Source organism: Podarcis bocagei, assembly GCF_964188305.1.
Source record: "Podarcis bocagei genome assembly, chromosome: 9".
Taxonomy (NCBI): Eukaryota; Metazoa; Chordata; class Lepidosauria; order Squamata; family Lacertidae; genus Podarcis; species Podarcis bocagei.
The window spans coordinates 50,940,238-50,953,311 of NC_138134.1; the positions used below are offsets into that span (position 1 = coordinate 50,940,238).

The 13,074-nt window shown below is 42.4% G+C and overlaps 1 protein-coding gene across 1 annotated transcript in view; it reads left to right on the forward strand.

Annotated features, from left to right (window-relative positions):
- Window positions 1–13,074, forward strand: part of TRPC3 (transient receptor potential cation channel subfamily C member 3) — a 73,868-nt gene that overhangs the window by 27,768 nt on the left and 33,026 nt on the right. The window contains exon 3 of the mRNA XM_081208236.1: window positions 5,556–5,741. Coding sequence (XP_081064362.1) covers window positions 5,556–5,741 — 186 coding nt within the window. The remainder of the gene's footprint in view (window positions 1–5,555; window positions 5,742–13,074) is intronic.

A 13,074-nucleotide genomic window follows, 5' to 3' on the forward strand; every position in this document is an offset into this window, starting at 1 on the left:
AGGTTTTTGTGGGGTTTGTTTGTCTTTGTTGCTCCATTACACTGATGGATTGCATTATACTACGAGAACCCAGCCCCTCAAGGCATCTTACTGCTTTATTTATGAAACCCAGTTCCACCACTAATATTGGTTGCCTGTTGTCAACCCATTTAACTAGTGTGCCTTGACGAACTCTGTTGCAGGCCAGGGAAATCCTGAACTCCTTGGAGGAAGGGCTGGATAAAAAAATTAGTAAGTAAATAAAGATTATTATTTTTTAAAGCAGAACTTAATCCTTTTATTTTGAATGGGACACCAATACCTATCAGCGTCCAAACTTGACAAAGCAATCTAATCAGCAACAAGGAGGAGTCATCAACCACTATCACATTTAGAGGGCCCGTTCACAAAACTCCAGTCTTCTTTATAACTTTTTGGGAAGTTTTCAAACATCTCTTACGTTTGTTTGCAACAAACAATGTCAACCTGGCCATGCAATACGTATCCTTAAGGATTTTGGAGGGCTTTTATCAGAAGGTCTCAAAACTTTCTCGTGCAATGTGTCTGGGGTATGCATTATTTGCAAATGTTAAGATAGAGGAGGGACTACTGTGTTGTGGCTGCTTGAAGTGCACAGTCATTCGTTGCCTCATAACTAGTGGGGAAAGGCTTTGAAATGTAAAGTCTGGTGGTGGCAGACGGAGATAGGTGGGGTGGACCAGTATGAGGAAAGAATTTTCAACCATGACACTAGGAAGAACTATGGCACTGAAATGTTGTTGTCTGAAGCAATGCAATTGGTCTAATATAGAACTGATTTTGGCTTCAGTAGGGGAAACTGAATGGAAGTGAGAATGAAATTGTCTGCTGCTGCTTACCCTGTCCTGTGCTGAGAGGAGAATCAAGTATGAGATAATACCTTGCCTACAGGATTTGAGATAGAAATGCCTGTTCAAAGCTATCGGAAAGCCACAAGCTTTGAACAGAGCATAACTTCTGACACTTCTGAAAGCAAAGCGAGAGACAGCGAGAAAGCATAGAATCACGGGTTTTAATTGGTTGTCTTGGTTCATCTGATTGTCCAGGAGGTTGCTTTCTTCAACAGAGTCTATGGCTAAAATGGGACAGAGAAGGATTTTCCATTCTATAATGGATCAGGCTTATCACTTGAATCATGCAGCCATTCATTACCGTTTGAGGCAGAGCAAATGCAATAGGTTTTTGCCTTCTCACGCTGCATATCCCCACACGCCTGGCATAGATGAATTCCAGGGCTCTTAACTTAGGACTGTTGGCAACTGTGAGGAAATGCTCATTCTATTAAGGATATTGCAACTTTGCAAAAATTTAAAACTTCTAATTTGTTAAAAGAACAGCAGTTCTTGCTCATTAGATTATCTCTTGTCAAGGAGATCTAGCTGGCATTCTTTTATAAATGCGTTGGCATGATTGGTTGCACTTGAATAATGCTGAAAAAATCTTGAGTGATTAGGGAGCAATACCAACACACTGAGATTTTTTTTCATGACTTGCATCAGTCCTGATATTTAAAATCCACTTTCACTACTGTATCCTTGTCAAAGATAGTAATACGCGCACGCACGCGCGCGCGCACACACACACACATTAAAACAATGGCTTTAAAATAATAATAATTCTACCAGCTAGAGCTGAAGCCTTTTTCTAGAAAAATCAGAAACAAACATATCTGGATAGATTGAACACTAAATTCTCTTCCCTTTTGCTAAAATGAATATGTAAGGCACATAGGAAGCTGCCTTATATTTAGGCAGATCCATGCTCTATCTAGCTCAGTATTGTCTGAACTGACTGGTAGAAGCTCCCTGGGGTTTCATTTTTACCCCTATTTAGAGATTCAAAGCAGACACTCTGCTGCTGAGCTATGGTCTTTCCTCGTGCCATGCTGCTTTTGCTGTGATTATTGACCCATGCTCTGCCCAATAATGTCTATTCTTATACATATGAGTTAGAGCAGCTCTAACTCGGTAGCAAAGGTTTTAAGAAGAAGCCAGGGGTGCTTTCAAACAGCTTCCCAGGCAAAGCCTGGGTTTCCAGATGCAACTCCTATGGAAGAAAGTGAACAACGGCAAAAATCTGACAAGAAGATCAGTGTCACTAAAAAGTGAGCAAGCTGCCCTAATTTCAACCGCCCTTTAGGACGGTTCTCTAGGGAGATCGCAGCTAGTTGTCATAATTGCATTCTTATTTGAAGAGCAAGTTTAAAATGTGTTAGACGCTTTGCAGATAATACCATTTGCACTCTGAGGTTTGTGTAATTGCTTAGTTGAGACTTGGTACTAAGCTTTATAATAAATCAAGCATACAAAAGAGAGACCAGCCGCCTGGTCGAAAAAGAAACTGAAGTGCTCCCCGCCCCCTGACCCAGGGACATAGCTGCTTCTCTTTGAAATTCTCTCTCTCAGTCCTGATCTCTCTTTAGCTCATGGGGTGGAAAACCTTTTTCTGCTCGAGGACAATATTAACTTGGTGGAAAGTTGTCTGGGGGCGAGGTATATTCCAGCAGTGGGTGGCACTAGACTCAAAAGTACACCTTTAACACACACACACACACAAACACTCACTCTCTCACAGTTAGATTTGACATATGTGGTAGTAAGAAAAAGAAATATAGTACAGTGCTGCTATGGTTCTTCCTGGATTAAATGTGTGTGTGATTTTGTGTGTGTTGAAAGCAGGGGCGGAGGAAGGGGGTGAGGTAGGGGCACTCCGCCCCGGGTGTCACCACTGAGGGGGGTGACAAAATGCCTGGCGGCACTCACCGTGGGCCCTGCAGCGGGCCCAAGCCATGCGTCTCTCCTAGAGAGCCAGTGTGGTGTAGTGCTTAAGAGCGGTGGACTCGTAATCTGGTGAACCGGGTTCGCGTCTCCGCTCCTCCACATGCAGCTGCTGGATGACCTTGGGCCAGTCACACTTCTTTGAAGTCTCTCAGCCTCACTCACCTTACAGTGTTTGTTGTGGGGGAGGAAGGGAAAGGAGATTGATAGCCGCTTTGAGACCCCTTAGGCTAGTGATAAAGCGGGATATCAAATCCAAACTCTTCTTCTTCAGGCTCCACGCTACCCCAAACAGTCCGCCCACTGCCTCCGTCCCAGCTGTAGAGCAGCTGAGTTGGAGGAGGCAGGCAGACTCCCCCGCCGCTGCCTTTCCGTAGAGGAAGGTGGGAAGACTCCCCCAGGCACAGCTGAAGCCAGCCAACTTTCTCTGCTAGCTCCCTGACAGGCAGGCTTCGAAGGACAGCTCCCCTCCTCTGACAGGCAGGTGGGCGGGTTGCAAGCGTGGTGCTCCAAGTCTTGACACAGAAGAGCTGCTTAAATGCTCAGGTGCTGATTAGCTTCGTCTCCCTTTTCGATGGACCCCTCAGGCCGCTCCCTCACAAGGTTGTTGCAGTAAGGATAAAATGCTCTATCAAGAGTTGTCTTAGGTCCACCATGAGTCAAGCTCGGCTCTCTGGCTTAGCCATCTTGTCAATTGAAATAAAAAGTAGTGAAAGGAATTGATTTTGATGACTGAATTTCAAAATTTGCAGAGAACAAAGTTGGGTGGGGGGAAAGGTTTTAAGTGCTTATGCTCACAGTGTTAAGTAAATAAACCAGAAAATAACACTTGCAACTGTATCTTATTTTTCCTTCTTTTAATAATTTCAATGGGGGAGGGGGTGTGACAAGAAATTTTCCACACCGGATATCACCTGACCTTGCTACGCCACTGGTTGAAAGAGGCTTCTCTGCTTTTGCAATGGAGTAGTAGTTCCATGGGTATTGTGCAAGAGGCAGCTGGTAAGATGAGAAAGATAGTGGTCTCATCTCATAATTTTATCACACGTGTCATTGCTCCACGCCCCCCCCCCCTGCTAAAAGCTTCAGGTCCTGCAAGCAATTAAGCAGAACCACTTCTTATGACTACCTGGATGGAGTCAACCATGTCACTTTAGCATGTGCTGAGCTTGCACACTGACTCACATATATTGACCTGCTGCTGCCAGGTCTCCTTTTGCCAGATTTGAGGTGGTGTGTGTTGAGCTACCACTGGTGATTTACAGCACAATCCTATGTATGTCCACTCTGAAGGAGTAAGTCCCATTGAGTTCAGTTGGACGTACTCCCAGGTAAGTGAGTGTAGGATTGCAGTCTAATGCACGAGGTTGCTTCAGACTTTCTGAACTTTGCATGGATCTACTTGGCCCACATTTTTAACAACCCAAGTTGATCATGTGGTTTAAAAAAAAAGTTAATTATGTATTGTAGCTAAGGCTTTCGAGGGACTAAGAAGTCACAACTAAGAAGGCAGGAAACAAATGAAATCAGCTCCTTAATTTTAGAGTTTTCACCTTTCTGTAATCTTAGGACAGGAAGATAATGATCTCTGAAATCATAGGTGTAGCCATAGTGATGCTGGCAACTCTTGAGTTTTACGGTGTATTCCTAAGTAAGCTCCATTGCTTCCAACAGAACTTACTCCCATGCAAGTGGCATAGAATAGCAACCCCTAAGTGCTTTTCTGAAATAAGGGAGAATAAGGAGGAAGTTGGGACATATTCAAAGCCAAGTTCTAAAATGGGGCAGGGAAGAGAGAGGTACATTATCAATGTATTCAGCACTTCTGTAGTGAAAGCAACCAGGCTCAAGACTTACATACTAAAATTAACGGTGCTGAAAAGAATTCCATGAGATTGGTGTGCTAAGGAGTTTCTGAACACAAGGACCATTTTTCAGAGGTGACAGACATTAATAACAGATTTACAGAGAGCCGTGGAATGTAAGAGACAAATGACTGACAATTGGAGTAACAGAAGGGAGAGGTGAGATAATAAAGTGATTGACTTGTACCCATCATATGGAATACTCTAGCATCCTGCCCCGTGAACTGCTGCTCTTGATTACTGTGGTCCTCTTGGACCAAAACCAAATATGAGAGCAGCCCTTACTGTACACTCCTCCTGTGAACCTACCAGGATCTTGGTGATCGTCATCAGAGGCCCCTCTCTGTGTGCCCCTTCTGAGAAATGTGTGGAGGGTGGTAAGAACTGGCTTGTTCAGTGGTTGCTCCCCATTGATAGAATGCTCTCCCCAGAAGAACATTCCTGGTGCCATCACTGTCAGCTTTCAGATGCCAGGCTAAGAAATTCCTGTTTACCTAGGCTTTTGGTGGATTAATTTGGATTATAACACAGTGTGATTTTTGACCTGCTCATCTTTCAGTTGGGTGGGGTTAGGTTCATTGCTGCACAAGCACTTTTTAGATAAACTGTTATTTTATGTATTTGTTTTTTAAATGTTTTCAAGCCTTGTTTATTTAATGGATCTGTAAGCCGTTTTGATGCAGCTTTTGTGGAAAGACACAGTAAATAGAATAAATCATAACAATTAATAATATACTCATTTGAGGTTTGAATACCATGTACGAAAAAGAGGGCAGAAATGTGCAATCCAGCCTAGACAGTCATCTGCAGAATGTACATATGCTAAATAAATGCGCATTACTAAATCAGTTCCACATGAATTGATGTGACTCAATAACTATTGTCTGCTTTTTAGAATGACTATCGCAAGCTGTCTATGCAATGCAAGGATTTTGTGGTTGGCGTCCTTGATCTCTGCCGAGACTCTGAAGAGGTAGAATCCATTCTAAATGGAGATTTGGAGGCTGAGCCAGTTGAAACACAAAGGCACAGAGCTTCGTTGAGTCGTGTCAAACTGGCAATTAAGTATGAAGTCAAAAAGGTAAGTGACTGTCTCTTTTAGACAGTATGATACTGGATGCATTGCATCATAAACTGCCTGCGTCAAGAACCTTAAGCACTATAACAGGGCTGTATTGTAAACACTTTATGGGGCCTGTCCTCTGGACAGGAATAATTCACTAATGTCAAACTGATTTCACAATAAGGCAGCAGAGAGATTGGCATTTTTCAATGAAAATAATAGGGACTGTCATACACAAGTCAATTATTGTGATGCAGTGTTCTCACGCATGTGCATGTTATCCATTAAAACATCCAGAGACAAACAGCCACGTCTTGATCCGTCTTCAGCATAAATAAAAAGACTGGAGAAATCATTCTGTAAATAGAAATTATGTTATATCATTATGTTGTTCTTAACTGTACTGCCATTCCACTCAACCTTCTCCCCCGCTGACCATGATCCAACCACAGTTAAGCTCTCCTGTGTCCCATTGATTTTGTGTCTTCCATTTAAATTAACAGCACTTAAAAGTACTTCACTTTGTCTGGATTGTGTGTAGTGTCAGTGTAATGGGAGGTAGATGCACCAGAGTACATTAAAAATGGCACTCACCTTTTGAAAGCTGTTACTGCTCTTACAACTAATAGCCGCAACAGGCAGTTGCTTGCAGATCGGAAGTGATGTATCACATCCGCACAGAAACAGGCCTTGTTGGTTCCTTTTAGAAGCATCACTGGCAGAGAAAGGGGGGTGCCCCCCACCCTGGGTATCATCCCTGGGGGGGGTGTGACATTGCTGCAGGTGGCGCCCGCCCGGGGACGCTCGCTGCCACCGCACCCCCCCCTGGGACGCTAGCCCCTAGCCTCGCCCCCAAGGGCACAGCAGCTAGCTCCGCCTCTGAGAAGCATATTTTAAGCTTGGAACGATAATGTTTGGTTAGAGTCTCTCTACATAGGAATCTGCTATGACGTGAGATATGATAGATGTACAGTATATTCTAGGGGGTTCTGCTGACAAAAGTCTTTAAAATAGCCACAGAAGCAAACTCTGTTCCAAGGGCAGTTTATTTATATAGAAAACAGCCATTATAAAACTTCCAGGCCAGTGCTTTCTGGGTTTTAACGTTTACGGACAATCACCTTGGGTCATCACCTCTGAGAAGTAATAAAACACAAATGCTAGAGGACTACGGAAAGGAAGTGACACCTACATTTATTTACATCTGAATAGGTCTGCCTTGGCGGCCATGCTGCCAGTAACAGCAAGCTTTTTCACAGCTTCTGTTATAAATCACATTGTGTTATAGTGAGCCACCTGTTAAAGCCAACCTACTAAATAAGACTGCAGTGCATAAATTGGATAGTGTTAGTTTCTTTAAACTCATCCCTGATTAATAGATACTTGAATATTTTCATTTATATAGATCACAAACTTTAAAAATAATCGAGGGTTTATTAATTAGAGATGGGTTTAAGGAAACTGACACTATCCAGTTCTTATATAGTATATCTCTGTGTTACAAGAGTGTTCTATTTTGAGACCAGGTGTGTTGTTGCAATGTCTGTGATTCCTGCACTCCACGGAAGCTTCATCTTGAGCTCATGCTTTACCTGTTTACGGTGCCAGTGGGGGCCATTAATTTATGGGACCAGTACAGGCTTTGCAGAGTGCACAGCTGGCTTCTGAATGCTTCTGTGGCATTTCTTCAGAGACAAGGCTCCTGCCTTCTGTAGAGTCTTGTCATTGTGATTCTGATTTTGCAGTAGGCAGCGAATCTGAAAGCATGAGAGGTAGCTCGGCAGATTGTTCATAACCCGAAACTGATGTGCAGAACTTCCCTGGATAACTTGGAAAGCCACAAGTATGCTTTTTATTCTGCACCGCAACAAATGTTTCTCTTTTTCCTAGGCATGTGCCCTTTGAACACAAATCAACTGATTAGGTTCTCTTGGGCTTTTAAAAACATTGGATCTTTAAGGATCTGCTGATTTTATAAACTTAGGGCAACGTTGGAGAACCTCCAGGCTGTGGACCTAATTCAGTCCTCCAAGCTCCTCTAAATGACCCATTAGCCATTCCTAATAAACTCCATCTGCATGTTGATCTTGTGATGTCATTTGACATCACCTATTTATCATGTTGATTTATCCTACTTTCTGCTTTTTCTAGTTTTCTTTGATTAGGCTTAACAATTTAGTATTTTACATATGCTTTATATATTTTATGTATATTGGAAGTCTGGAAGAAAGTTCTAGAAACCGTTGCTCAGAATTGCTGTTGTATGTATGTATAGCATTCAGATGATCATATATTCGTTTAATAAGCTGAGATAGGAATGAACCTTGAGCCTTGTGCCCTCACATGTAGCCGCCTTGACCTTGCATTCAGGCAAGCCAGCAAACCAACCAACCAACCAACCAACCAACCAACCAACCAACCAGGAAACATTCAAGTTAGGTATAGTTTCTTGCTTTAATAGAACCAAATAATGGCTTCAGAATAAGCAAGAATATGATGCCATTTTCAAACCATGGCTTTGTCTCCTTGCATGTTCCAAAGCAGTTAACCATGGTTTCATGGTATGGTTCATGAAATGGGAAAGTATAGCTAACTGGAAAACATCTTGGTCTGTTAGCAAAGGATGGAGTGAAGTGGCCATGAATGGCTCGTTTATATCTTGGCGTATTAAGCTAAAATATAAACCTCCAGATATGAACATGTTGCTCTTAGACAAATTAATGGAGGTTAATTAGCAAATAGTAGTAGTAATAAGGTAAAGGTGAAGGGACCCCTGACCATTAGGTCAAGTCGTGACCGACTCTGGGGTTGCAGTGCTCATCTCGCTTTACTGGCCGAGGGAGCCGGCGTACAGCTTCCGGGTCATGTGGCCAGCATGACTAAGCCACTTCTGGCGAACCAGAGCAGTGCACAGAAACGCCGTTTACCTTCCTGCCGGAGCGGTACCTATTTATCTACTTGCACTTTGACGTGCTTTTGAACTGCTAGGTTGGCAGGAGCAGGGACCGAGCAACGGGAGCTCACCCCGTTGCGGGGGATTCGAACCACCGACCTTCTGATCGGCAAGTCCTAGGCTCTGTGGTTTAACCCACAGTGCCACCCGCATCCCCAGTAGTAGTAGTAGTAGTAGTAGTCATTTATATCCCACCCATCTGGCTGGGTTGTCCCATAACCTTCACAATTAGAAGAAGAGTGTCTCTGGCAGAGCATCCTGACATGTATGTGGCTAGGCAGTATTCGAAAAAGGATACTAGGCCAGGTGGGCCCTAATCCTCCTTTCAAAGTCATTCAGGTTGGTGTCTATCGCTAGATCTAGAGGGAGAAAATCCCACAGTTTAATTATGTGCTGTGTCATAGTAAGAAAGGGGTCAGGGGACTCTAGGGAGTGGAAATGGGGAATGCTAGGGTGTGTATCTTGGCAGGTACCCAGTGATGTCTACCCTGACACCATCACAGCTGCAAAGAATAGATAGTTAAAAACTCTAAAGTTGATATCTAAAGTCATTTTAGACTTGCTGAAGAATTTACGCATGCTGAAAGATCTCCCCAAAAGACTGATGCATATGCTCAAGTGTGTAACTCAGCCACATCTCTGATTTTGGCTTTATATAACAAAACATGCACATTTAGTAATTTCAGAGTTTTAACATAATTTTCTTCTCTTTGGTGCAGGTGCTCTTTAATTACTTTGTGAATGCTTACTAATTTAACTGCCAATGCTAGCTAATTCAGCAGTATATATAGCAGAATGCAAGTTAGCTTGCTCCTGAATGCTACTTTAAGGCTTATCCATGCTTGCCTTTCCTTCTCACTTCTCACAGGCATGGTCTCCACCTTAAAGCACAATGGCTGAGCACCGCCCCTTTTTTTGCTCCTGGAGGTTCCCCATGAAAACCTGCTCTTTAAAGCTGGATCAGAGCAAATGGCAATCTGTGGAAAACCTGAATTGCTGTTTGCTATGAATCAGTTTTAAAGAGTGGATTTTCATGGGCAAAGCTCCAGATCAAAGAAAAAGGGGGTGGCACTCAGAGCTTTAAAGTGCAGATAAGTGTGGATGAGCCCTTAATCAAAGCAAGTTTAAAACTAATCTTTATGCCTTCCAAATGTCTTGAAGATTTGTTATATTGTGTAAATGGCTAATAATAACCTTACCTATGCTGAACGTAAGTTAAAAAACCAATCCCCTTTAAAGCTATTTTTGCTGGCATTTTCATATTCAGAATTCTGGGCACTTATTGCTTATTTGCATGCAAAAAAGCCACAATGTTTTCCTAGCTTACCATATTGCTTAAAAGCGTTACCCATGATCATACTCAGTGGCTGTGGAATGCTGACTGGCAATTGGGGACTGGGTGGAATGGAATATCCTGGAAGAGAACATGGCTAGCTGGTTGGCATTCTGAATAGGAGCAATTCAAACAACAACGTTTTGTTGCAGGCCCACGTATCAGGAAACTATTGGCCTCCTGCCTTTATTGTACAAAGGGCTGCCCGTTTTGTTCTGTGCCTTTATGTACAACTACTGCATTTTAAGCAGAAAAATATTAATCACGTATATGAGGGACATTTAAAATGAAATTCCCACTTGCACCAAGAAAGAACAACTGTTAATATTTTTAGTTTCTGAAAAAAAACATGTTTCCAATCTCATTTGAGCCTGTGGAGGTGTTACTGTGATGTTAGCAACTCTGCAACATGCCAAATAAACAAACCTAATAATAACATAAAATTGTATGGTGATAACTATCTGTACATTCAGGAGCCTTTCTTTATAAAGTCTGAAATAGCTTATTCGAGGAAGCTTGTAATTTAATATTATTTTTAAGAAATATGCCTCAGATTCAAGAGCAGTGGCAACATGTGAATAGGTTGCTATTATAATTTTAGTAGCTGATAATGAAGCTTAAAAAAAACTATTAATGGAGTTATATTGGCAACATCATAATTAGAAGGAGTCTTTTTTGCAATCATAAATATTTGCCAGTGAGAATTCCCATGTGATTTAGTGTATATACAGGTGCTTGATACATACTGAGAGCCTGAAGTCTTTCTAATTTTCATAATATTACAAATATTCCTCCGGTTCACATGTAATTTATCAGGAAAATCAAAACTGGGAATGGTACGTTACTGTCTGCCTTGCTTGCCCTCATTGTATTGGTGGGTGGTTTTGCTTCAGGTGGACTTTGCTTTGATACATTGACCATGATCAAAAATTGATAATGAATCTGATAATGTTCTAGTCCACAAACAACTAGCATTTCTTGGTCTTTAAGGTGACATCAGAGTCCATAGTTGTTTTGGCTATAACACAGCCCAGCCAAATACCACTGGGAGATGAAACACAAAGTAAGGCATGCTTAAGCCTATTGATTTCAGTAGAATCGATAAACCCAAGTTTCCTGTGTGGGGTTGTAGCTGCTTGTTTCTTGTCATATAAATTGGGTTGGATTCATAGGAACAGAGAAAGCTGCCTTGCACCATTTAGCATGCAGCTTTTGATCTAAAGTCACATCAGTGGTGGGAGGCTGGAAGAAGGGGACTTGCCAGGAGGGATGGTGAAATATACTCAGAGTTGAGTGTGAATTTCATGCTCTTTATTCAGCTCGTAGTAGCAATGAATGAAACTTTCCCCAAAACGTATATGTATATATATATATTTGGCTATAACACAGCCCAGCCAAATACCACTGGGAGATGAAACACAAAGTAAGGCATGCTTAAGCCTATTGATTTCAGTAGAATCGATAAACCCAAGTTTCCTGTGTGGGGTTGTAGCTGTTCACATGTTGTTCACATAAATTACAGACACCTATTCACATGTTGCCACTGCTCTTGAATCTGAGGCATATTTCTTAAAAATAATATTAAATTACAAGCTTCCTCGAATAAGCTATTTCAGACTTTATAAAACTTCCTCTCTTTACCAACACATGAAAGAAACAGGACACGAAATTAATTTTGCAGATTCCAAATTGCTCTTTAACATGGAACATCACCACAAGAGAATAATCATGGAAGCCATCGAGATAGAGAAACACCCTCACAACATGAACAAGCGTGACGACACGTCCCGCCTGCCAGACATCTGGAAATTAGCCCTCCCCACAAAAACCGACACCAGAACCAGAGGCACACAGAACGCCATCTCCAATCAACCACACCAGACCCAAACCCAGACCCTCTCCACAGATAAATTACAGACACCATCCAGTAGCCAAACCATAGTGGCACCTCCGGATGCTGCACCCCCCTGCAATCCCTACACAGATCTGGCTGGCACAGGGCACAAAACCACAGCTCGCCCCTATACACGAAGCCAAGCCAGAGCACAACTAAGTGCAGTACAGCCATCTTCTCAGAAAAACTCTTTACAAGGTCAAGAGGTCAAGACACGAAAGCTTTAGCAACTAATCCACACCTAATGACCCTCCTAAGTGGTACTCAGAATATCACTCAAGTAATCACTCAAGATATCCCTCAAGTAATTAATGAACAAAAGAAGAAAAGGCACATTAACCTAGGAACTTCCTCTCTGCCCAGAACGTTGGAGGCTATACACCACACCCCCTCAACAGTATTTATAGGAACTCAAACACTGAGATCCTGCTCTGTTCTAGTAACAAGAAGCCGAAAGCACCAGCCTGAAGATGACGAGTGAGACCTCGTCGAAACGTCGCCTAGACACCCCAACTCTTACACGGGAAGACACCCGAAGACACCAAAACCTACATTCCTGTACCCGTGAAAATCTACGAAAGCATATATATATATATATATATATATATATATATATATATATATATATGTATGTATATGTATATATGTATATGTATATGCTTTCGTAGATTTTCACGGGTACAGGAATGCAGGTTTTGGTGTCTTCGGGTGTCTTCCCGTGTAAGAGTTGGGGTGTCTAGGCGACGTTTCGACGAGGTCTCACTCGTCATCTTCAGGCTGGTGCTTTCGGCTTCTTGTTACTGGAACAGAGCAGGATCTCAGTGTTTGAGTTCCTATAAATACTGTTGAGGGGTGTGGTGTATAGCCTCCAACGTTCTGGGCAGAGAGGAAGTTTCCAGGTTAGTGTGCCTTTTCTTCTTTTGTTCATTAATTACTTGAGGGATATCTTGAGTGATTTCTTGAGTGAAATTCTGAGTACCACTTAGGAGGGTCATTAGGTGTGGATTAGTTGCTAAAGCTTTCGTGTCTTGACCTCTTGAGCTTGTGAAGAGTTTTTTCTGAGAAGATGGCTGTACTGCACTTAGTTGTGCTCTGGCTTGGCTTCGTGTATAGGGGCGAGCTGTGGTTTTGTGCCCTGTGCCAGCCAGATCTGTGTAGGGATTGCAGGGGG